At 47.7% G+C, this 22,867-nt stretch overlaps 2 protein-coding genes and 1 long non-coding RNA gene across 5 annotated transcripts; 2 read left to right on the top strand and 1 right to left on the bottom strand.

Annotated features, from left to right (window-relative positions):
* Positions 1–814: 814 nt before the first annotated feature.
* On the top strand, positions 815–6,786 carry LOC137841231 (glutathione S-transferase theta-1-like). Its single transcript, XM_068653921.1, has 5 exons — positions 815–1,002; positions 3,137–3,224; positions 3,841–3,991; positions 4,575–4,751; positions 5,610–6,786. The coding sequence occupies exons 1-5, from the start codon at positions 891–893 to the stop codon at positions 5,808–5,810; spliced, it is 729 nt and encodes a 242-aa protein (XP_068510022.1). The 5' UTR covers positions 815–890; the 3' UTR covers positions 5,811–6,786.
* On the bottom strand, positions 1,433–12,089 carry LOC137841236 (uncharacterized). 2 transcript variants are annotated; one of them, XR_011088496.1, is made up of 4 exons: positions 11,975–12,089; positions 10,102–10,202; positions 2,168–2,278; positions 1,433–1,658 (listed from the first exon to the last, which is right to left on the bottom strand). It is a non-coding gene; the product is annotated as an uncharacterized lncRNA (long non-coding RNA). The 2 variants fall into 2 exon arrangements; XR_011088495.1 differs by lacking the exon at positions 1,433–1,658 and having other exon boundaries at positions 2,065–2,278.
* Positions 10,700–21,732, top strand: LOC137841230 (glutathione S-transferase theta-1). Of its 2 annotated transcripts, XM_068653919.1 has the most exons (6): positions 10,700–10,908; positions 11,016–11,072; positions 15,268–15,355; positions 16,961–17,111; positions 19,467–19,643; positions 20,629–21,732. In XM_068653919.1, exons 1-6 carry the CDS (start codon positions 10,797–10,799, stop codon positions 20,827–20,829), a joined length of 786 nt encoding a protein of 261 aa, XP_068510020.1. In that variant the 5' UTR covers positions 10,700–10,796; the 3' UTR covers positions 20,830–21,732. The 2 variants fall into 2 exon arrangements, with proteins under 2 accessions (XP_068510020.1, XP_068510021.1); XM_068653920.1 differs by lacking the exons at positions 10,700–10,908; positions 11,016–11,072 and adding an exon at positions 14,569–14,843.
* Positions 21,733–22,867: the final 1,135 nt, after the last annotated feature.

The following is a 22,867-nucleotide window of genomic DNA, read 5'->3' as shown; positions in this document are numbered from 1 at the left end:
TTCAGGGGCAGTGGTAGCAGCAGATGCTGTTTCATATGAGGCTACTATTAATGCAGGGTAAAATGTCCAATGTCTGCAGTCAGTTACTAACAGTAGGAGCCATAAGTCCGTATTTGACACATGCCGCTTGTATTTTTAGCTGCCCCAGGCAGAAGGCTTAGAACTACCACACAGCTGTAGCCTCCAACCACCCTTGAAGACCTTCAGCAGGAAGTGTTCCAGCACTGCCGTGTTATTTTGTGAAACAAAATAATTGTACAGCGGTGTTAGCAATACATTAAGGGAGAAAAAGGAAGGGGAAGGTGCTGGAAAGATTGGGGGGTTGGATGGCAGGAAAGGTGGCTGGATTCTGTAAAGGTGGGATTGTAAAAGTGAAGCCAGCCTCTGCCTTCCTGCTGTGAGTGCCCTCCTCTCGCTGTCACGCTGGTTTTGCTTAGCATGGATGGTGCAGCAGGAGAGTAAAACCAGCGCTGTGAGCGCCTCTGGGCACACACGTGGGGCTTTGCTTCAGGTGCACCGATCCCGCTAGCTCCTGGCTTTGTTTCCTCGTCCTTACGTGTTGATGGACGGCCGTAGAATCACAGAATCGTTAAGGTTGGAAGAGACCTCAGCGATCATCTGCTCCAACCGCCCCCCTACAGCCAATGCCACCCACCGGGCCGTGTCCCCGTCCACCGCTTCGGACGGGTTTCTGCTGACACTGCACCCGGGGCGCTTCTAGTGGCAGGGGGCGAGAGCCCGCCCCGCAGCACGCCCCTGGGCTCGGCTCGGCCCTGCGGGGTGGGGCCGGGCGCTAACGGGGCGGGGGCTCCGGGGCCGAGCGGGGCCGTGCCAAGCCGTGCCGAGCCGTGCCGAGCCGTGCCGGCGGAGGAGGGAGCAGCAGCAGCAGCATGGGGCTGGAGCTGTACCTGGACCTGCTCTCGCAGCCCTGCCGGGCGCTCTACATCTTCGCCCGCACCAACAACATCCCCTTCGAGTTCAAGCACGTGGAGCTGATGAAAGGTGAGCGGTGGCGGCGGGGGAAGCCCCCCGGGAACCTCCCCGGAGCCTCTAGGGGGGTGCTGGGACGGGTCTGTGCCTCCTGTAAACGGGAACTAAACGGGAACGGGAACTGTGCAGCTGGGGGCTCGCCCTGCCCACCAGGGGCAGCTGCCACCCCTGGGTGCTGCATCGGGTCCTGCTGCCCGTGGCACTCATCCTGACGGGGCTGAGCAGAGGCTCGCAGAGGCTGTGAAAGCAGGGGGGGGGGAGACAGCCCGGTGGCCGCGGATCTGAAAGCCGTGAGCTCCGGAAGGGAGGCGTTTCGGATTGTTTGGAAGCCGACCGGGAGCTGGTAGGCACCTGCCGGAGAGGTAGGCTATCGTTCTGCCAAAGGATGCCCAAAGATCTGCATCTCCCTTTTTTTGCAAGAAGAGCTGGTAAAAACTGCCCTTCAGCCTTTTCTGAGCTCTGCGGGATTTGAAATTGAGCTAACATACAGGCCTGAAAAATCATGTAAGGTGAGAAGGCTTCTGGGGCTGAAACTGATAAAGGAACAAAAGAGGCTCCAGCTCGTAACTAAAAAAACAAACCTCAGGCGTGTTGTGGTTGAGGCTCTGGGTGTTCCCCTCTGAGCCTTGGCTGTTCATTGAACACACCTCGCTGCTTCACTCGCTCATCTGGGTAGGAACAGATTTTGCTGTTGCTTGCAGCTCGGGCTAAGCCCATCCTGTCCCTTCTTTCCCAATGAGCGCTTGTGGCGAGACGCTGAGCTGATGGAGAGGAGGAGGCTGGTGGGCAAGCCGTGAGAGCATCACGGGAACAGAGAAACTGAAAGAGATGTCAGGAAACTGAGAGGAAAATAAGTGAAATCAGTCCCAGCTTTCCAGTGCTCTGTGCCCCGTGGTGTCAGTGGATTTTAGAGGGGCGGTTTGGCTTACAGGAATACTAAAGGTGCATCCCGCTCCTGGGCTCACCCACCTCTCCTCTGCGGGGCTCCTGAGAGCTGGGGCTGGATTACCCCAGGATCCGGGTGCTGGACAGAGGGGTGTGGGCACACTGACCCCAGAAGGAGCCCTCCCTGGGGGCTGCAGTGTGCCGTGACACATGCCAGTGTCTCGGTACGTAAGGACCAGTGAGGGGATGGGCGCTGTGGTTTGTGCTGGTGGCTGGTTCAATCGCGGCCCACCTGAAAAGCTCCTGGGTCCAGCAGGGGAGGTCTCAAGGAAACAGGGAAAGAGTGAGCCGGGATAAAGATCACACAGCACTCCAGAGACACCCAAGGATCGGAATCTGTGACCTGCGTGTAGGAAATGACAATGTCTTTTTGAAAAGGGGTGGAGGAGACAGGCTGCAAGCCAAATAACAAGGGGAATAGTCACAAATCAGGTTTGCCAAGTGCTAGGAAAAGTGAGACCTCTTCCAGAGCATCTCCCGGGGCACAGAGATTCTCAGTTGACTCACGCAGTGGGGACATGGCAGAAGGTTAGGTGTTAGAGAAACCTCAGTACAGATACACGAGTATGACCGAAGCCAGGGGGCTGGAAAAGGTTGGCATGAGCAAAAGTGTGTGGGACTGGGCCCAGATGTAGTGAAGCATGCTGAGACTTCAAATGAACAAAACATCTCCAGTCAGGTTCTCTCTCTGCCTACTTTCTGGGGGAAAATATCTATTTAGTCTGAGGGCTAAAAAGATAGTTGAATATAAATTACCTTATATTCCAGCCCCAAAAAAAATCTGGCTTTCTCCCTGTCTTTGGAGTTAACCCATCGTATTTGTGGTACTGAGATCCCTTTCCCTCTCCTCCAAGCTGCTTGGTGTTTGCTCTAGGTTTGTACCCTGACAGGTAACCTCTGAGCACAGACTTTGTGCTGATAGAGTCCTGATTTGACAAGCACTGCTGGTATGAAAGGACTCTTAACAACCTCTTGACAAAGGTCAGAATGGTTCTGGTATGCAGGCAATAAGCTGACATCATAGGGCAAAGCCAGTATGCACCCTGCAGCACTTCTTGATTGCTTATAACTTTAAACAGGACTGTACTTGTACAGTCAAAGCTGGAAACATGAGGCCGGATGGTGCCCATGGACTCCTCAGGTGCTCCCAGATGGGTGCTGAGCATCACTGGTGAGTAAGACGTCTCGTTTCCTTCCTCAGGGCAGCACAGGACCGAGGAGTTCAGGAAGGTGAACATGCTGATGAAAGTGCCCGCACTAAAGGACGGTTCTTTCACCTTAGCAGAGAGGTAAGGCTTGAGTAAGCTCAACCCTCTACTAAAATGTTGGTTGTCCTAATGCTTGGATTGTGCCAGTGTGCTGCTGCCTCTGCTGGGACTCCAGCCCAGACAGTTGCTTACCTCTTCCTGTACATAAAATAAACTTGTTTTAAGGGAAGCTTTCTCCTGTAAGCAGCTCAACCAGCACTGACTGGGAAAAATCTGTGAGCTGCTGCTTGGAGGCAGCTTGCACATAGGCAATGTTTCTGAGCTAAAATACCTGTCCTCCTGTCCTCCAGCTCTCTGCCATCAGCTAAGGGCTGTTCAATGCACTGCATCTGACAGACTGCACCTGCTGCAGGACAGCCTGGCAATGCAAAGCTCTGATGTGGTGTGAACTCGTTCTGCGGCTCATACTTGCTCAAAAATGTCCATGGGCTTACTGTACAGCAGGCCACGTCTGCCTCAGTGTGCTGGTATCTCAGATAATTGCTGTCCATGAGCAGCTGCTCAAGCCAGCACGAACTCTGCCACATGCTGTGACTACCTGACAGTTAACACAAATACAAAATTTGGGGAAGGGAGAAAAGACAAGGTGCTTCCATCTCAGATTGCCTGCTCACTGCTGTGTCTTGCTCGCTGGCAGCATCGCGATCCTCCTGTACCTGGCCCGGAAATTCAAGACTCCTGATCACTGGTACCCCTCTGACCTGCAGAAACGGGCTAGGGTGGATGAGTACCTGTCGTGGCAGCATGTCAACATTCGTGGGAAGGGGAGCAAGCTGTTCTTAACTAAGGTAAGACCACTGTACATTAAAAACTGAGTGCTACAGCCCAGGAAGTAGCCCCGTGTGCCAGGCCCTTCTAAGCAAATGTAGAAGCCAGCTGACAGATGGGAACAAAACTGGATCTGGGATTGCTGTGGCTGATCAGCAGAGCCAGGTCCCTTCAAGTCATAGTCACTTCTCCACACACGCCCTGAGGTCTGTGGGACTCGTCCCTTGTAGATGCAGTCTGGAGCAGCACGTCCCATGTGTCTGTCCTGGGTGAGCAGCAAACAGCAGATCCAGCTCGCTGGCTTCTGCCCAGCTTCGTGGAAAGAATGAACCTCCCACTGGAAAACAAAATGCAGCTGCTTGGAGATGATGCAGCCTTCCCCTGAGAGAAGACACTTGTGGTTGAAATTTCAGACTTTCTAGGGAGGAGGCACGGACAGACAGGAAGCAATGGACACTGAAGTTAATTGGTCATGGGAGAGGAGCAGTACCAGCTGTTCCTGTGCACGGCTGGTGGACAATCCTCAGAAGAAGTCAGGTGGAGGCCTGGACAAAATTTCAAGAAAAACATGAAAAAAACAACTCTTTTTTTTCTCCTTGTCAGGTGCTGCTGCCTCTCCTTACGGGCCAGCCACTGTCTCCAGAGAAACTGGAAGGTGTTACTGAAGAGCTGAACGTTGTCCTCAAGCAGTTTGAGGAGAAGTTCTTGCAGGACAAGCCCTTCATTGTGGGCAACGAGATCTCCCTAGCAGACCTCGTAGCGCTGGTGGAGCTCATGCAGGTGAGCATCAGCTGCAGTGCTGTTGGATATGCAAGTTGGGTTGTGGGCAGGCCAGGCTGCAGCACCACCTCCTTCGTGACAGACCTTTCTCCCCACAGTTTACTCTTTAGTGGAGTTAAAACTTGTTCCGTTTTGACTTTGACCAGAACTGAGTTTGCCAGGGAACACCTACTTTGAGACACCTCTCCCTATAGAAGTTTGGATAAAATTCCCATTTTCTTGTATTTCTTCTGGGGGAAAAAATAATAAAAAAATAATAAAAAAATACAAAGTAGACAGAGAAGAACGAAGGAGGGATTGGAAGAACAGCTCCCTTAGATCAGGAATTCAGGAGGAGAGAAAGTAAACTCTGTACTTGTCTTGAGGGAGCTGGTCCTTGTTAACCACTGCTTTGTCTTTTAAGTGGCAGAATAGGGACGCCTCACCCTCATTCCTAGACAGAAGTACTGAAGCACTGCCCATGCTGTCTAGGAAGAAAATCACCTTCTATTTTAGGTTAGACCAGATCTATTGATTTTTCTCAAAGTACCAGGATCAATGTCATAAAATGAGCCACAGAAAGCAGAGGTATTTAGATGAGATTGGTGTGCGTGGACCTCTGTGCTCCACGTTAGGCAGTCCCTGGGTTAGCCGTGGCTGCGCTTTTGGTGCAGGACAGCAACTGCTGAGGATGACAGCACTTGCTTCCTGCAAGCTAAGAGCCAGAGATGATCTCCACCTCATAAACTCCACGACTTTCTGCTGCCTTGAGCTAGAGGCACATCTGTGCTCCATTCTGGTCCCAGCCCTGGCAAACACTTCGGCTGGCTGCTGGCAGGAAGCCTCACGCCCAGGTTCTGTTGCTCTCTCTCTCTGCAGCCTGTCGGTGCTGGCTACAACCTCTTTGAGGAGAGGCCAAAGTTGGCGGCGTGGCGCAGCCGGGTGGAAGAAGCGGTGGGGAAGCAGCTCTGCCAGGAGGCGCACGAAGGGATCTTGAACGCCAAGAATTTGACCGCTGATAAAATTGCACCTGAACTGCTGGAGCACTTCAAGCACCAGCTCCTAAAGCAGTCTAGCTAGAATTAGCTAATTCCACTCAAATTAAAATGAATTATTTTGTGCAGGCTTTTTCTAATATTTCTGCATTTCCTTTAAAAATCATACAAAAACACCATTCCACAAAATGCACTTCAATTACAGCCTTTCTGCAACTTAAAAGTGAAGAAAACTAAGTCTTAAACACAGTGCAGTGAGCTGCTTTCTTCTCTCGTCCACTACAGATATATGAGCTGCAGCCCTGTAGGCTTTTCTTTCTTGCTCTAGCACCACTGGATCTGCTTCAGGACAGGCAATTCAGTCCAGGTGGCAACAAGGCCAGTCAGAACTGCCCTTTTCGGCAGAGGTTTCCTGAAAGTGTGACAGAACAGAGCTGCCTGAAACAAGGCCTTTTAGTTGTAGAAAATGACATTCACTTTGCAGCAAGCTCAGGTGGAAGATTTTTGCTCGCTTGGTAAAGAGAATGGCCAAGAACCAGCCCGTGGCAGGGGGACCCTGCCCAGGAAGGTGTGGGAGCACCTGGCCACTAGAGGCTGCTGCGCTACGTGTCGGAATAAAGGGACGTAGCAGCCTAGGAGCAAGGAGGCTGTGCAGGTTTTCAAGCGAGGTCTGAGAAGGATGGGGTGAGTCCCATGACTAAAGGTCCTCAGCTATAGACTTCTGCTATAATCTACAAGGAACAGACTGCACAGCTGAGAAAAGCTGCTTTTCTAGGTGAAACCACTGCCAACTACACGGTCCCCCTCCTCAAACCATATTGGTGCTCTGTCCTTTCCCCTGAGCTGCCCTGTCAGCTCGGTGGAAGATATTTAAGCCAGGTTCTCCACTGCTGAAGGCTGCTGTGGCTGGGCCAGTACCCGTGGCAGAGGGAGCTGTGGTGGCCAGCCCCAGGGTGAGTGGAGTGCCTAGCCGGTGAACCAGCCAGTGCCTCAGTACTGTCAATGTTCCACTACTCTTCTGTCGTGTCAGATTCTCCAGTAAAGTTAATGGTTACACTTGCCATGTGTAGTTCTGTTTGGATTTGTAAACAGGATTTGGAAGGGAGCGGCCATGGATTCATTACACACACTTGTGCAGCTGCCTTCACAACCTCTTGGCTGTGTCCTTTTGTACGCCTCTTGCCTTCCTGTCCTCTTCCTGCCTCTGTAATCTTCCATTTCCAGGTAAGAGCCATGACGAAGGTTCTAGTTTCCAGGACTGTTTTTTTCCTCCTTGTTGGGCACCAGTTGCAGCTGGAAGTCTGTCTGTCTCTGTGCTGTGATCTGCTAGGTGGTTACACCACCCACGGTGGTGGCAGTGTGGTGAGATGTTGGCCACCTCGGCCACCTCCAGCATACCACAACAGGTTAAGTGACTCAGTGCTCAGAAAAAGTGAAAACAGCTGCCCAAAGCAGTCTCACACTCTCACCAGGACCTGCTGTTTTGGAGGGGTAAGTCAGCTGTCTCTTCTGTGTTTGCATTTCCTGAGTAAACCTGCCCTGTGGTTCAAAAGGGCACCATGAACCAGAGCTTGCAATGCACGTCTCTCAGGGCTGAGATATACCAGCCAAGCAGGCCAGTCCCCTTTCCATTCTTCCAACCTGCAGGAAATCCTAAACGTCAGTGGTGAAAAAAACAGATTTACCCCAAAACTCTTTCAGTTTCTGTGCTGACAGAGGCAGAGGGTACTTGTATTCTCACCAGATTTTTATTGGTATGTTTGTTGAGGACAGCCTGTTGCACTCCAGCCAGAAAACTCAGTGACAGCAGCTTTCTTCTGGCCCTATGAGTGCTCGCGTTGCTGCTGCCTCACCAGTAACCTCTGTAAGTGCTGCACTGATCCTCTGCTGTAGCAGTTTGCCTGCAGTGCTCAACCCAAGGAAAACGGCCTGTTTATGCCACACCGCCAACCACTTCCTTTCTTCTGTAACTTGCAGCTTACCACATCCACCTGGCTGGCTCTCAGTGCACCATTGGAATAAAGTAGTTCCTTCCTTGCTACCTCACTAAAGCTATCTCACCCTGCTGCACTCTCTCCTGTTGGCACCGCTTGTACTTTGTGCAGCTTCATGCTCCTGACCTCCAACTTCTCCCTTTTTTGCAGAGAGTAAACTTCCTATTACCAGCACAATAAACTCCTCAGTTTCTATTGAACTATAATCAGAGTAGAGACAATTAAAACCAAGAGCGAAATGTACAGAGTGCTAATCTTGGCAGAGACCTCAAATGTTAGCAGTGCCTTGCTTCACATACATTTCCCTGCAGAATCTCTAGGTAGGGCTGCTGTGCATACAAAACCATTGCATGAGCCAAAGCAAATAGCGTCCTTTTTTTTTTCTTATTTATGATACCTACAGCACAAGAACTCTGTGTAAGAGAAACTTGAGCCTATTTTATGCTTGTTTGAATAAAGCAGTATTTCCCTAAAGGTCACCCATTGTGTGCTCTTGCAAGGACGCTGCCTTCAAAAACAAGTTAGAACTGTGTTCAGAGCCCTTTTGTCTCATGCTCCTCTGTTGCCAGTGTCACAGAGGATGAACACACAGATAGCTACTGCCTCTCTCCGGCACGGTCATGGTGGCAGGAGATTTTCAATTTTTTCCCCATAGAATTATCCATCTGCTCAAAGCCCATCTGAGTTCCAGGTTCATGTTCAATGAAGCTGTGTGCTCAGTGACCACTGGTGTTTCAGGCCCACCTGGGCATGCAGGACAAAACACCTTCCCACAGTTACTCCTCGCATAGCAACAGAGTTGTACAACAGATAAATCTGCCTTGCTGCAGTTTTTTTTTCCCCTCCAAATCATGGAGATAGAGTATCTCATCCTTGTACTTTGCCTTCTGCTGTCCCTCCACCTCCCCCATTTGGTTCGTTTGTGTCATTTGATCTTGGCTGGTTTCAGGCCCTAGGCTAAGAGCCCCAAGAGCAGCCCTCTCTACCTGCCAAAACCCAACAGGTTGTGCAAGAGTTTTGCATGCCTCAGTACACTGTTCGGTGTCCACTCCCCTGCATATGGAGAGATGTTACACCTCCCATGAGAGTTTAACTTGCCGTTCTGAATCATTTGCTTTAATTTTTGCCAGGGACTATTTGTAAAGTGGTGAGAGCCTGTGCTTTCTAGAATAAAACAAAACTGTGATACACAAAATCAAAAGAAAGTTTAAAAACCAGATACATAACCCAAGACATCTTCTAAATGATTAAGAAATACAATGCAAAGCCTACTGCATTTTTTTTCTTGACAGTGCCTACAAGTACAGGGAGGAAAAACTTCCTTTGAAGTGATGGAACTAAATTAAAATACTGTGCTAGAACTCTGGTCAAAAATAATACACTAAAATGTCATATACAATGTGACCAGATGAAAAATATCTCTTTGGTTGTGTGGGTTGCGCAGTGCAGTCAGCAAAGTGGAGAAAGACTTACGGAAGGAACTTTTCCAGGACCCATGGGAAGACCTTGAAAATCCAGATAGGACTAATGGCTCCACTGAACCATGAATCTAGGATCAAAGTGAAGCCACACTGCTGATCTTGCTACCCTCCACTGGGATCAACAAACTCTCCTCACTGATATTTTAGAAGGACTTCTGACCATTTTGAAACACCGTGACTTTTCTGCCTGTTATTACCTGTGCAGAACTGCATTCGTGCTCCTTTTCCCCATTCCCTTAGCATTTAAGATCTCCTTGCACTGAAAAAATTTGATATGAGTGTAAGCACCTACCACAGTGCTCTACAAGCTTTCGTCTCTGGCATGTTGGTGCTGCGTGCAGGTGCTCTAGAGCGTAACAGGAACTAAAGCGTGTACACAGCCCCTCTCAAGCTATTCAGGCCAAGAAACTGAAAAGAAAAATATTGCGCAGTTCTGGATCTGAAAAATTCTTCCAGAAAATATGTGTGTGGTGCAGTGGACTCAACACTTGATGTTGAGACACAGCTTGTTCAAACACAGCTTGTTAGACTGACCAGTCTAACAGCAATCCCCACGCTTAAGAAACTGTCAGAGCAGAAGCCTTGGCAAAGCAATATAAAACAAAGCACATGAGAGCATTCCAGTTTTTAATTTATGCAGTCAGTGAGCTCACTGCTCAGCATCTGAACCTCTTCACCATGCTGTGTAACGATGCTTTGTACAGGCAGACCAGAAACTGGTCCTCCAGCTCCCTCTCTTTGAGGTTCCCATGGCTGTTTCAGAGGACTTGTGTGTGACGTGTGAGCTCTGTGGCACAGCACTGATAGCAAGGTGTCGCTGAGCTGAGGTGGGTTTGACTGGGGGTGACTTTGCTTTGAGTGGTTCAGCTGCTCTGAGGGTCAATGACGTCCCCGTACTTACCAGCACGTCGCTGTCCCCGACTCGCACAGCTGGGAAACACTGCGGGTGCACGCGAGGGCTCGAATTCAGCCTCAACTTTAGTTCTCTGCTCACGTGGAGGTCTTGAATGACAAGTAACAGGGAGACAGGAGGGTCACCAGCCTGTGCAGTGCCTGCAGAGAACCTTCCACGCTCCACTGCCGCCCTCCGCGTCAGGGCGTCACCTCACCGCACCGCGCAGGGTGCGTGACGGGGGGGCTCCCTTCTGAACCCCAAACCCGTGGGGTGCCCGGTCCCACTGCACGGTGCTTGGCACCCAGCCCTGCTCCGAGTGCGTGCCCCGCTCCCCATCCCTCACACCTTTCCCCCCAGCAGCCTTCTCCTCTCCCAGGCCGACATTTTGTGGGGCAGGGAGCACCCCCAGCACCCCCAGCACCTCCACCTGCCACCCGGGGCGGTTCCCCGGGGACACCCCCGCCTCAGTTCCCCTTCTCCCCCCACCACCACCCCGGAGGGGCACCCCCGGCCCTCAGCCGGGGCCCGGCGCCTCAGGGCTCCCCTCAGCGCCGCCACCGCCCACGGGGAGGGCAGCGCCCGCCCAGGCACGGCTCAACCCCCGCCTGCCCCAGCGGGGCGGCTCCGGGCAGCCGTGGCCAGAGCCGGCGGCGGTGGCAGCAGCAGCAGCGGCAGCAGCAGCAGCAGCAGTAAGCGGCAGCATGGGGCTGGAGCTGTACCTGGACCTGCTGTCGCAGCCCTGCCGCTCCATCTACATCTTCGCCCGCAGCAACAACATCCCCTTCGAGTTCAAGCACGTGGAGCTCTTCAAAGGTGGGACGGGGGAGGCGGGCGGGCGGGCGGCGGGGACGGGGTGCGAGGGGTGTCCCCCTGTCCCCTCCCCCCCGAAACTCATCGCCCCTCTCTCGGCTTTTTGGCAGACTCGGTGCTGGGCAAGAAGCCGGCGGCGGCGAGCAGCGCGGAGCAGCCCCGCACAGGTGAGGCTCCCCCTGGCTCCCCCGGGGCCGTTATATTCCTGTCACAGCTCCCCTGCCCGCCCGGGGGGCTCGGGGCTGGAGGGGTCCCGGCGGTGCTGCCTGCCCTGCCCGCTAGGAACAGGCTGTGCCCTGGCCCGGCTGGCAGCAGCCCAGGCCGTAACACAATCCCCTGACAGCAGGCCCCAGGCGGTGGGGGCACCCTGGGGCGGCGGGGGACGGGTGCTGGCAGCCCCCGGAGCTCCGCACCCTGCGTGCGGCCACCGCAGCAAGAAGGGCCGCTGCCCCGTCACGCCTCGCTGCGAGCTGCAGGTGCCTTCGTCCCGCTGCTGTCACAGTCCTTTCACCTCCCTGAGCGAGGAGGCCTGAGGGTTTCGCCATGTCCCGCTCAGCTCTGGGGTCAGCGCTGCACTGAGCTCCTGTCACGGCTGCATCCCGAGCTCTGCTTCACTGGGACTTGCCCAGGGATCGAATTGTTTTGGGCTGTTCCCGTAGGGGTGTTCGGTCTGCTCCAGGTGGATGGAAACACAACGGGCCTCTCCCTGCTACGGGGGTACGGCACTGACAGTGTGTGCCTGGGGACATGCAGCAGCAGCAGCAGGAGGGCACGCTTGAAATTGGGAGGCGAGCAAAATGCTGGAGCTAGTGGGAGCAGGAGATCACCTGCTTGAGGACTGCGGGGATGCAGAGCTCAGAGGAGACTTTCGTGGGGTCGTGCCCTGGTGGCCTTCCAAGACGGGGTCCCTTCCTGCTTGGGGAGCCAGTAAAGCAGGGTCAAGCCTGGCAAGACTGCAGCAGGGCTGAACCTGCTCCCAGCCCCTGGAAGCTCAGCTTGACCCGCTGCAGGGGAAGGACTGGCTTGTCAGGTAGCTGGGAGATTTCCAACACGCGCCTTGCAGACTCACCTGAATACAATGGTTTGACCATGGAGCTCTTGTTCCCAGAGCTGTCTCGTAGCCATGCTGCGTCTATTTTTGTGGATCCCCGAGGAATGTTCCTCCAGCCATTTCTAGCAAATTAGTCACAGTGACAGCCGAGGACTGCTCTGGGTGTACTTAGCAGAAACTTTCAGCTGTTCAGACTCGTCCAGCTGTATAAGATGACTATTGAACATTTGCATGTTGTATTTTCTGAGTAAATTGTTACTTCTTCGCCTAAGGCAAAGCATAGCACTTGGAAATCCTTGGCTGAGAAGATAATTTGGCAGGGACACAATTGGCAAATGAACCGATGTGGTGTTTATTTCTTATTTCTTTTGTAGAGTCTTTCCATTTCTCTTTTTACCACCAGTGAATCTTCCCTACACTAAGAATCCTTCCTGTGTGCAGCCTGCCCTGCTTTCTGACAGTGTGCAATCAGCTTAATAAAGTTATTCCTCAAAGCCCAGCAGTACACACAGGGAGTGTCCCACACCCTTGTGGGACACCAAGAACTAACTACGCTGGATGCAACTGATGCTAAACAGCTCCATAAGTCAAGTGAACATCACAGGACTGATAAAGATGGGCCACATAATAACTGAACAAAAAGTCTAATTCTGCTTGCTGGGAGAGAGGCACGATCTTAAACCCTGCAAATAAAAATACTGGTCTCTAGTCTAAAGCGATAAACAACCAGTCCCACTGAAGCAACCTGGAATTAGTGCTCATACCGAGGCTTTTATCAGTTTGCAGCTCAGTGGCAGGGTCTTGGCACAGGTCTTTTGCGTCTGTAGGAGCCAAAGCAAGTACGATGCTGTCTCTGGGCTGTGGTGCCGTCTGTGTAACAGACACTGACCTACTGTCCAACCTGCTGTAGTGACAAGTCAGTCCCATGAGGAATGTGTATTCAGTATTCCTGCTGAGACTGATACACTATGAAAGCAGGCTGAAATCTGATTCAGGCTGCCTTTACCCACTGCTTACTTCTCATATCCTTGTTTTTCAGTTGTTTGATACCTTAGATGATAAACACAGTAGGTTGTAACAACCAAGCAGCTAGGTCTAAGAATAGACTGCTCATTAGCTGCAGGTGTTATTGACTTGCAACCTTCTGCTGCATTTTTTCCAAAGATCACCTGAACTCTATAGATCTAGCCCAAGCTGGGTGTGATGAGCACTGGCCTTTGGAGCCCCCTAAATGCACTTTCCCAGAGCAACTCCTTGGCTGGCAAGAGGTTTACACAAATCTGCCTTGCAGTTTTTGTGATATAAATCATAGAAATAAGACACCTTGTACTTGTACTTTGTCTGCTGGCTTGATTTTCTGTTAGGGGTGTTTTTTGTTTGTTTGTTTGTTTGTTTGTTGTTGTTGTTGTTTTATGTTCAGGTTTCTCAGATAATAGGCTTGTTACCTCACATTTTCCATTTGTCTAAATTTCTTAGTTCTTAAGAAACCCTTTCTTCCTGCCTTTCCTGATGCTGCTGCCTGGTTCTGCTCTGCATCCCACCTAGATAAGCGGGAAGGCATGGTCACTGTAGGTGGATAAAGACATTTCCCAGTGAGACAGGAGATGGGCATCTGAATCCCCTCAGACAGTGGATGAGTGTGACCCTCAGTCTCCAATGAAGCTACTTATGCTGGAATTTAAAGACACGCTTCCCAAAGAAGAAACAAGGTAGAGGCTGGTCAGCTAGAAACAAGAGTAGGGTGGTAATGTTTGCTCTGCCTGAATTTTCTCACTTGAAATCAATATTGGGAAAGTAGTCAGAGACCTTTCTGCATTCTGTATTTTGTAATGCAGCAACCTTGCTTTCTCCAGCCCCTTCCCACAGCCAGCTGTAAATAAATTTGATAGGCCAAAGACTTTTTACTGCTTGGAGACTATTTCGTGCTGCACTTCCGTCCATTAAAGCAGACACTGCCACCACCTCCTGTATGGCAGCAAATAGTTCTCAGAGATGTAGATCATTGTCTGTTAGTACTTTTTTTTTTGAACAAAGGGATTTTTGTGTAAGACTTTCTGCTGGTTGTGCTGATTTGATTTGACCAGGCTTTGCACCCTGGAATGTCATGTCTCCTTACAGAAAGCATTTAAACCAAGCAAAGTAAACAAACTTCTCAAACCTTTTCTTTTGTACACGTTCCTGGACTTTTGTACAATTCCCTGGCATTTAACTGCTGACTTGCAAGTTCAGCACCTTCAGTGAGAAATTGAAAACTTGATTAGATATTACCCAGCAATTAATACCTCCAAACTCCAAGTAAGTGTGGAGTTCAAACTCTTTTATGGGATAGCTTCCTCCTCTTACGTTTTCCTGACAGAGGTAGGTTGAAATGCTGACCCAGAGCTGCAAGTGATACAGGACAGAAGTATTTGAGTTTCCGTGCCCCTAGTGAATGTGCGCTGTGGCAGAATGAGTTACTTTGTGAATCCACTGTTGTATTGCTGACATTCATGTTTTTCCCATTTCAGCAAGAACCCTGGAAACATCCTCTGCTGTGTGTGTGCTGTGGGATCAACATTTGCTTTCTTTGGAAATGCTCAGTTCCCCCTGCTCTTGAGCCACAAACAAACAAGGGAAAGATTCTGCTCTGTGTGTCTTGTAAGCCATCCGGCTTCTCTTTGAATAATTAACCACTGCAGTGATCGCCGTGGGCCCAAGGCTCTTAAGTTGCTTTCCATCGTGACTACATCCTAGCTTGAGTCAGCCATGTTTACAAACTGGAAGAAAACAAATTTGTTTTGGTGTTGTCTGCTGGAAGAGGAGCAGGAGCAGCAACCATCTAGCCTCGTCAGGATGCTCTGCGTGCAAACTCAACTTTTCCAGTCCCTGCTTTGTTTGCAAATACGAAGTATTTTTCAGCTGCTCACTTGTCTAACTTATATCCTAACTTATATCTTTTTACCCCATCTCTAACCATAGGACGCTGTTCTCAAGTCCAGATAGTGTTTTCAATAACAGTATCATCATCATGGTATTTAAGTGCCTCTTAGGGAATAATTTTTCAGTATTTTTTGCAGGGAATGCTGGTACCAGAGTCAAGCAACTTAATTCCTGCATAAAAATGCATTAAAATGTGAACTGCTTCATGCCATGTGACAGGACTGATGGCTTTTAGAGTCACTCTTCATTTTCTCAACCTTTTAATTGCTAAATATGACCATATAGGAAAAACCTAGCAGAGTTCGTGATTTTCCAGTTGGATGCACATATTTCATTAGTTATTCACTGGCTGTTACTCTTCTAACCTCCGACTTGTCTGTTCATGTTCTTAGGGCCACCAAATAGTGAAGGGGCTAGCAAAATCAGCCTCTTGAAGAAAGTACCAGCACTAAAGGATGGAGATTTCACCCTAGCAGAATGGTAAGAGCTCAGACATTCAGGCCTCCCTGGGCACCAGTAAGACATATGGTGTTCAGGAGGCGTCATTCCCTCTGAATGACTAAGGATCCCAAAACTGGCCGTTTATGAATGGAACAGATTAGTGATCTGCTTTGGCATTTCAGTTCCTTTGTTCCTGAAGAGAAAATAAATTATATTTATATGTACATATGTATATGTATCAATATGCAGTTTTAGGCTAAACAGTTAGAGCTATGCATTATTTCAGATAGACATGATCCCTATGTGGAGATAAACAACTTGGAGTCATTAGAAAGGTGCTCCTTCAGGAGGAGCTTCTGTAATTATAGATTATCAACTAGCTGTTATGTCTTTAAGTCTTTTTATGGAGAAGCAAGCATTTTCTGCCTACGATGACACTGTAAGTGCTTGTTTCCTCCTTCACATGCCTTGCTTCTCAATCCGAAGAGTTAATATGTTATGAACTCACATCTAGTTCCTGATGTGATGAAAATATAATTATGATGATATTTTTATATTTCAAATGTATTTGCTTTCAAAAGAGAATTGCAAAGATTGAAAAAGTCTCTGCAAAGTTTCATACCTTATAACATCTTAGTCATTTGTAATACTATAACCTCATTTACTCTGTTTCCATTTTCTGTTTGAATTATCTATCATAGTGTAAACAAATCAGTTGACTTAACTTGTTGATCCTCTGAATGCACTTACCTCAAAATAGGACCATAAACATTTCTGAGAATTGTTTAAAATTGTATATAAAAATCCCTTTTACACTAGAAAAAACTAAGGAGCTGCTTTTGTTTACCTCATTTAGTCATAACAACAAATTAACACCTACAGAGATGAAATTTAGGTTTTTTAATGTAAAATTAATAAGAAGACTTGATAATAGTGTCATAACACTAAAATAATTGAACTATTTCAGTATCAGAATAGTCGGGGGGCCTGCATTTTCTTTCTTTTTGTCAGCACAGGGTTATCTATGTAGTAGTAACATCTCTTTGTAGTAACAGCCAACACATTGTTGCAGATGACTAAGGTTTTTTTCCGTCTGACTTTTTCTGCTCATTAGTGGAAGTATAAACATGTGGACAAACACAATAAGATTCTGTAGGCTCTCCCTGCTAGGACTTCCACTGGCTTCAATGAAAGGTGCAGGCTAGAAAGACATAGATCTGATCAAAAGGCAACATAATTCATTACGTTTCATTTAGTACACAGGCACATAAACGTTGAGCAAAAGTCAGAGAAATAGGTCAGAACATCTGAGGGACAAATGGGGTTAACATCGCTGATAGATGATTATGAAGGATTTTTGTCTGTTTACCCCACTACTGTCCAGCAGTACAGTGCACTTTTATCAGTGCTGTGATTTTCCAGCAGGTTAAAGTTTTCAGGGGGACTAAGGCGATAAAGTGCCATCTCTAATGTCAACATGAATTAGGTGCCTATATATGGCCCCTAGGCTCTGTTGGAAACCTGGGTCTGAATGCTTTTTAGTGTTCAGGAAGTTCAGAAGGGGTAGGAGAGGGAACTGAAGTGAAGGCATTCTGCATCTTAACTCCCTGCCCCCTTTCTTGTCTCTTGTTAATGTCTGAACAGCACTGCCATTCTGCTGTATCTAAGTCGAAAGTACAACACTCCCGACCACTGGTACCCATCAGACATCCAAAAACGGGCCCAGGTAGATGAATACCTCTCATGGCATCACGCTAACATCCGGGCTAATGCTCCTAAAACCATGTGGATCAAGGTAAGGAAACTGAGTATTAAAATCAGTGTAAAGCAATGTTTTCCTGGCCAAATACTGAACAGGCCCAGCATGGAGAGAGTTTGTCAGAATCGAATAACAAACCCAGGCTATTCCTAGCTGAAAGGAGCTGGCAAAGACGGAGCTGTTCCTAGTTGCTTGACATCAGGATCTGGCAAAAGCAGCTCTGGTCGATTTGTTGTTTTATTTTTTTCCCCTTAAAGTATCACAGAATCATCTAGGTTGGAAGAGACCTCCAAGATCACCCAGTCCAACCTCTGATGTAACACTAACAAGTCCTCCACTAAACCATATCGCCAAGCTCTAAATCTGAATGTCTTCGAAAGACCTCCAGGGATGGTGACTCCACCACTTCCCTGGGCAGCCCATTCCAATGCCTAAAAGTAGTACTGATACAGAAGGTCTTGAAGGCCAACAGACTTTTATTGCCGTGATTTATGAACAAAAATATAACAGATTGGGTATTGCCTCTAAGGGCCTTCCCCTCCCTATGCAGCTGTGCAGAGTATGCACACACAAGTTTTGCTTCTTTGGCAAGTGCATGTGTTGTTGCTGGAAGCTGGAAGGCTTGTGTTCTTCACTCATCGAGTCCCTGCAGCCCCATGAGGGTGGAAATCCAGGAGACTTCTCCTTCCGGCACACTTACATACTACCCTGAAATAAGTTCAGCAACAGGTAGAATAGAGATACAGAGAGTATTTCTTTATTCAGTGTGGTCAAATCAATTTACATTTAGGCAAAATTAACAGAATCACCCTGAGGCAAAAAAAAAAAAAAAATACACTGAGGCTATTCACCTGTTTCCAATCAACTCACCAAAAAGCTAATGCAATTCTTTAGAGAAGCCCAGATACACATATAGCCCTACAAGTATAGCTATAATAGGGAATTTCAGATGAAGTAAAGGTTGCCAGTAAATAGGTAAGAACTTCACTCTTCCTGTGTGAAGTTTTGCCCTTGTTTATGCCTAACAAAGCATATCAGGACTCAGTTAGCTTTTTGATTTATTGACATTTGAATTTTTGGCTAGAGAGCTCAGACAAGCAACACAAATATGAGTCAGATTTGTACAAAGAGCAGTTTCTTCCAGTCTCTACAGGCTATTATTGCACTGCTCCAAGAGAAAGAAATCCAGCTTGTTGATGATTAAGTGACCCAGAAAAGTCCTCAGAACAAATGAAAATAGGGAAACATGTTAAGCCATGTAACAGAAGATACATTAGCTAGTTTTGTGAGAAGATAAACTGCCCTAAGATACAGAAAAGGAGAAGCCATTTCAAAGACTGTACCCAGAGATCCCATCATTCATAATTGGAAACACTTAAGAAGAGAACTGGCCCTGAATTTTCTGATGAAATAGATCTAAATGTATTTGGCAAAAATCCTGGCTTGGATTAAGCAATCACAACATGAGTTGTTGAATATACTAGCAGTAAGTAGAAAGTCAATCCACTCCCACTGGTGGAAATTTACATCTTTAAAATTTTCTCTAAGTAAACTATATTTCTTTAGCCATGGTAGGTGGAGGCAGCATCATTGTGAAATACTGCGGGTTCTGACAGTGCGCACACCTCTGTGAACGGTGACAAACCTCATTGAAAGGCTACTGCACCCTGTGCCAGCAAGCCCATGAAGACAAGGGCCACACTTATGATTCCTATGGAAACATTTCTAGTGGTCTAAGGAATGGTGCTTGGAAGACCAGAGAGAGGGTGGTGCCACGATGACATTTACTCACTCTCCGCCTTGCTCGTTGCTGTCACGCAGAGGAAGCCATTTCCTGCCTCTCCAGCCAGTGCTGATGCGTTCCACTGCCTCCTACGCTCCCTGCCACAGCCAGCACCGTGCCTTCCTGTGGTATCCTGACAGGACTGGCAGCTCCTGCCTCCAGCAGGCAGTTACACGGCAGGGTGGACACCAGGGGTGGCTGATGGGCCTGCAGCCCGCTCACCTCTCTCAGCCTGTTGAAATTGGGGACTTAGCAGTGGTGACTGCTGCAGAGATCTGTCTTCCTGGAAGCTGTTGGCCATTTTTCTTTTGTATCCCACCAAAGGGGAGTGGGAAGGTGCAACGCCAGGCACGAAACACCGAATCCTGGGTTTCTTTCTGTGTCTTGGTGCTCGTTAGCTGGAGGTCACTGTCACTGCAGATCAGTCACTTTAGACTGTGTGCACCCTGCCTGTGAGCTACTTGAAACTACAGCAGTATATGAAGCTCTAAGCTCATCCTCTCTAGGATCACTGACAGTCATGAGAACCTCAGGGGGTGTAACTTAAATGACAACACTAAATCCATGGGAAGACAGCCGGCTGTACTCTACATGCGTTCTCTCCTCAGGTGCTGATTCCTCTCTTCACAGGGCAGCCACTGCCCTCAGAGAAGCTCCAGGAGGTCATGGACGGGCTCTCCACTTCCCTGAAGCAATTTGAGGAGAGGTTTCTGCAGGACAAGGCTTTTATCATCGGGAATGAGATCTCTCTGGCAGATCTTGTGGCCATTGTGGAGCTGATGCAAGTGAGTGCTGGACTGTGGTAATGAGGTCTCAGCACAAGGGAGAGCATGCTGCTGGGCAGGGAGGGATGCAGCATGTGGTAACACTTCATTAGAAAGAGGAGTAAGGGCATATCTCAGCAGAACCAAGACAATGAAGAGAAGACAGGAGTGGGTTCAGAAAATCACTTGGTTTTTATTTTTTTATTTAAAAAGTTGGCTGCAACCGATCTCTTTTGTTTCTATTCTCCAGCAATACTTCTCCTTCATCCTTTATCCTGATTTTATTTTTATCCCCCAGAGAAAAAGTTAATAAATAAAGCAAGTAAGAAGCAATAGCAGGCAGGTCTGATGAGTAAGAAAATTATTTTAAAATATTTTTATCATACAAAACTATCCTTTTGATGGTACTTGCCCATGCCATGTCTGGAAGATGTAAGACTGAACCCCAGACAGAGGCAATCAAATTAAGTCTGTTACAAACTCCTTGTTCTCTCCCAGGCCACCAGGGCTTGTGTCCTGCAATCCAGAGATGATTCCTTCTCCTAGTTCTGTATCCCAGAGACTGAAAAATAGCAAGTTGTGCTTCTCTATAGCACAGGCAGAAAATGGAAGTCAGTAGACTATGTCAGCTAAGACATCTGTTCAGTAAGTAATTGAGCAGACCTTACAGTAGAGTGCAGTTGTCCCTGCAACTGTCAGGCCTCCACATCCTTGATTCTGTAGCTGAAACTCACTGGCAGTAAGTGGTAGTTTTCTCTGTTACTCTGTAAGAACTGTTCCTGCACTCAATAACTGACTTAAACGGCCTTTAAAATACAGACTTGCATCTGTGTCCCCTAGATAGGTTCACCAGACTTGTGGAGATTTCCCTCCTTGTTCATGCTCCTCCATGAGCTGCTCCCTTGTCTTTCCCCTGCCTGTACCTGCAGGTACATTTTTGGTGCCTGTTGTCTTGGCAAAGAGGGGGTTGCCCAGTGCCTCACCGTTATTCTCTCGCTTTCTGCAGCCTGTTGGAGTTGGTTGTGACATCTTTGAAGACAGACCTAGACTGATGGAGTGGCGCAGGCGGGTGGAGGAAGCTGTGGGGAAAGAGCTTTTCTTCCAAGCCCATGAGATGATCCTGAATATCAAAGAACTGAGCAACATTCAAATTGATCCACAGCTGAAAGAGCATCTGGCGCCGATGTTGATGAAGATGTTGAAGTGAATTAACCTATATTGCCATTTTTTCTGCTCCCCCTTTTTTTTTAAAAAAAAAAAAAAAAAAGCAAACTTCTCTGATATCCAGCTCTACATGTAACTGGAAAGAACACTGTAATTCTTACACAGAAATTGCAGGGTGTCCTCTGCCACTTCACCAAGACTTCCCTGCATCTTTGGGGGTGGTAGCTGAGGAAGTTTTAAGACCTGAAACATTAAATTTGTACGAAAGGCTGAGTGACCCCTATGGATCACTTAGTATGTGCATCTAGGTTGTATTTTAGTGTCAGTCTTCTCAGAGATGGTGGAGATATGAATGGTGTTTTCTGACAAAATTTAAGCCAGCCTGCAAACTGGAACATCAGAGAACTGTATAGGATGAGGATCATTGTTTTCATGTATTTGTAACATTTGCAGCTAAGTGGCAAGCACTGCAAAGCGTACCTGATCCTCACCTTCCCAGCGTGTCTCTGCCTGGACAAGTATGGAGCAAAACTACAGGTAGTCACAAAAGTGAAAAACGACATCACATTTTTCTTGGAAAGTTTGTTATTGCTGGAGCATGTTGCTTGGCCACCCATGTACATTCCATACTTCTGTTTGCCTTTACGATCCTGTGCAAAGTTTATTCATATTCATCTATAACTGTGAATCTTTATAATTCTTTAGTTTAACCACAACTCTCCCATTCTGAAAGTTGGGCTTTATAGATGCTTGGTCTGTCAGTACAGGTGTGGCAGGGCAGTTCTTGGGAGACCTGTGTAGTAAAGACCAAGCAACCTCAAAAAGCTGTGGGTGGCCACAGCCTTCAAATAACTACCTACCTAAATACTCTGTTGATATAGGGAATACACTGAAAGAATGTGTTCACATTCTTTCCTTTTTTGAAAGAGAACATGACTGCAATTGATTTTTGTTTGTTTTGTTGTTTGTTGTTGTTCGTCTTTTCCTGTGGTAATAGTGCAATAGCAATCCACATTCCTCCTAGAAAATGGAGAGGAGGAATAAATCCAGACATGCTCTTCTGAGATTGTTTTGGATGGAAGTTCACCAAGTAAGTCACCCTGTGCAAGCTGAAGTAATAACATTTTGTGGCATTCAATTGCATCACAATAATATAGGGTAGAGAGTTGTTTTGGAGCTTCAGGGCTCTTTTTCTTGGCTGTGTTTACTTCTGATTAGTTGTAGCTCAAATATAAAAACCTTTTGTACTGCAGTACAATTTAAGTAAAATAACACTTTCTAGTATCTTCAGTTGAAAGTAACAAGTAGTGAAAGATGCAAAAACTGGTGGAATATCTCTGCATACTTCCATTCACAAATAGCTGCTGCTCTTGAACCTTACCCTGAAATCTTTGCCCAGGAGCTCTTCATGGAAGGAATTAAGAAAAAATGAATAAATAATTTGGGAACTGCTTCTCTCAGTAACAGAATAGCTTCTTTTCTTTCCAATATTAACATGTCTTGGCTAGTCATGTATCTGCTGAGTTCTCTACAACCTGATATGTTTTGATGATGTTTTTCTGTAAGGTTTCAGTTCTAGATACTATGGATTTAGTCCAGAGCCAAGGGACATCTTCAAATTTCCAACTGGAAAGAGAATTCCATTATATACTTGAGCTTTCACTAGTAGAAAATTTCATTTTGTGATTATGTTCTCTATAAGAACAAGAGAACTGGCTGAAGTCTCTCTTTTCATGAACCAAAAACATTAGAAACAGGCACACATTTATTCTCACTTTCCCAAACATTGGCTGAATAATATATTTTCACTTATGTTTTATTCACAAATATTGTCTATAACTGAGTTAAATTTTAAAGGGGAAGTGGTTGACTTTTGAACTTTGAGAGTGGAATTTCTAAGTGGCTGATGACAAACACAGATGTCTACAAGTGAAAAAAAAACACAGGATTTTCCAAAGGCTGAGCAGGATGGAGACTACTCGCTGCTGTGCTGTCATCCCTCTTGGTTTATCGCCCTGCAAACATTTCAGTCATCTGCTCCAAGACAGAAACAATAAAACAAATGTCTTTAGTTTAATAAA

Source organism: Anas acuta, chromosome 17, assembly GCF_963932015.1.
Source record: "Anas acuta chromosome 17, bAnaAcu1.1, whole genome shotgun sequence".
Lineage (NCBI taxonomy): Eukaryota > Metazoa > Chordata > Aves > Anseriformes > Anatidae > Anas > Anas acuta.
The sequence above is the reverse complement of the archived record's forward strand: the minus strand, read 5'-3'. Positions and strand labels throughout refer to the sequence as shown.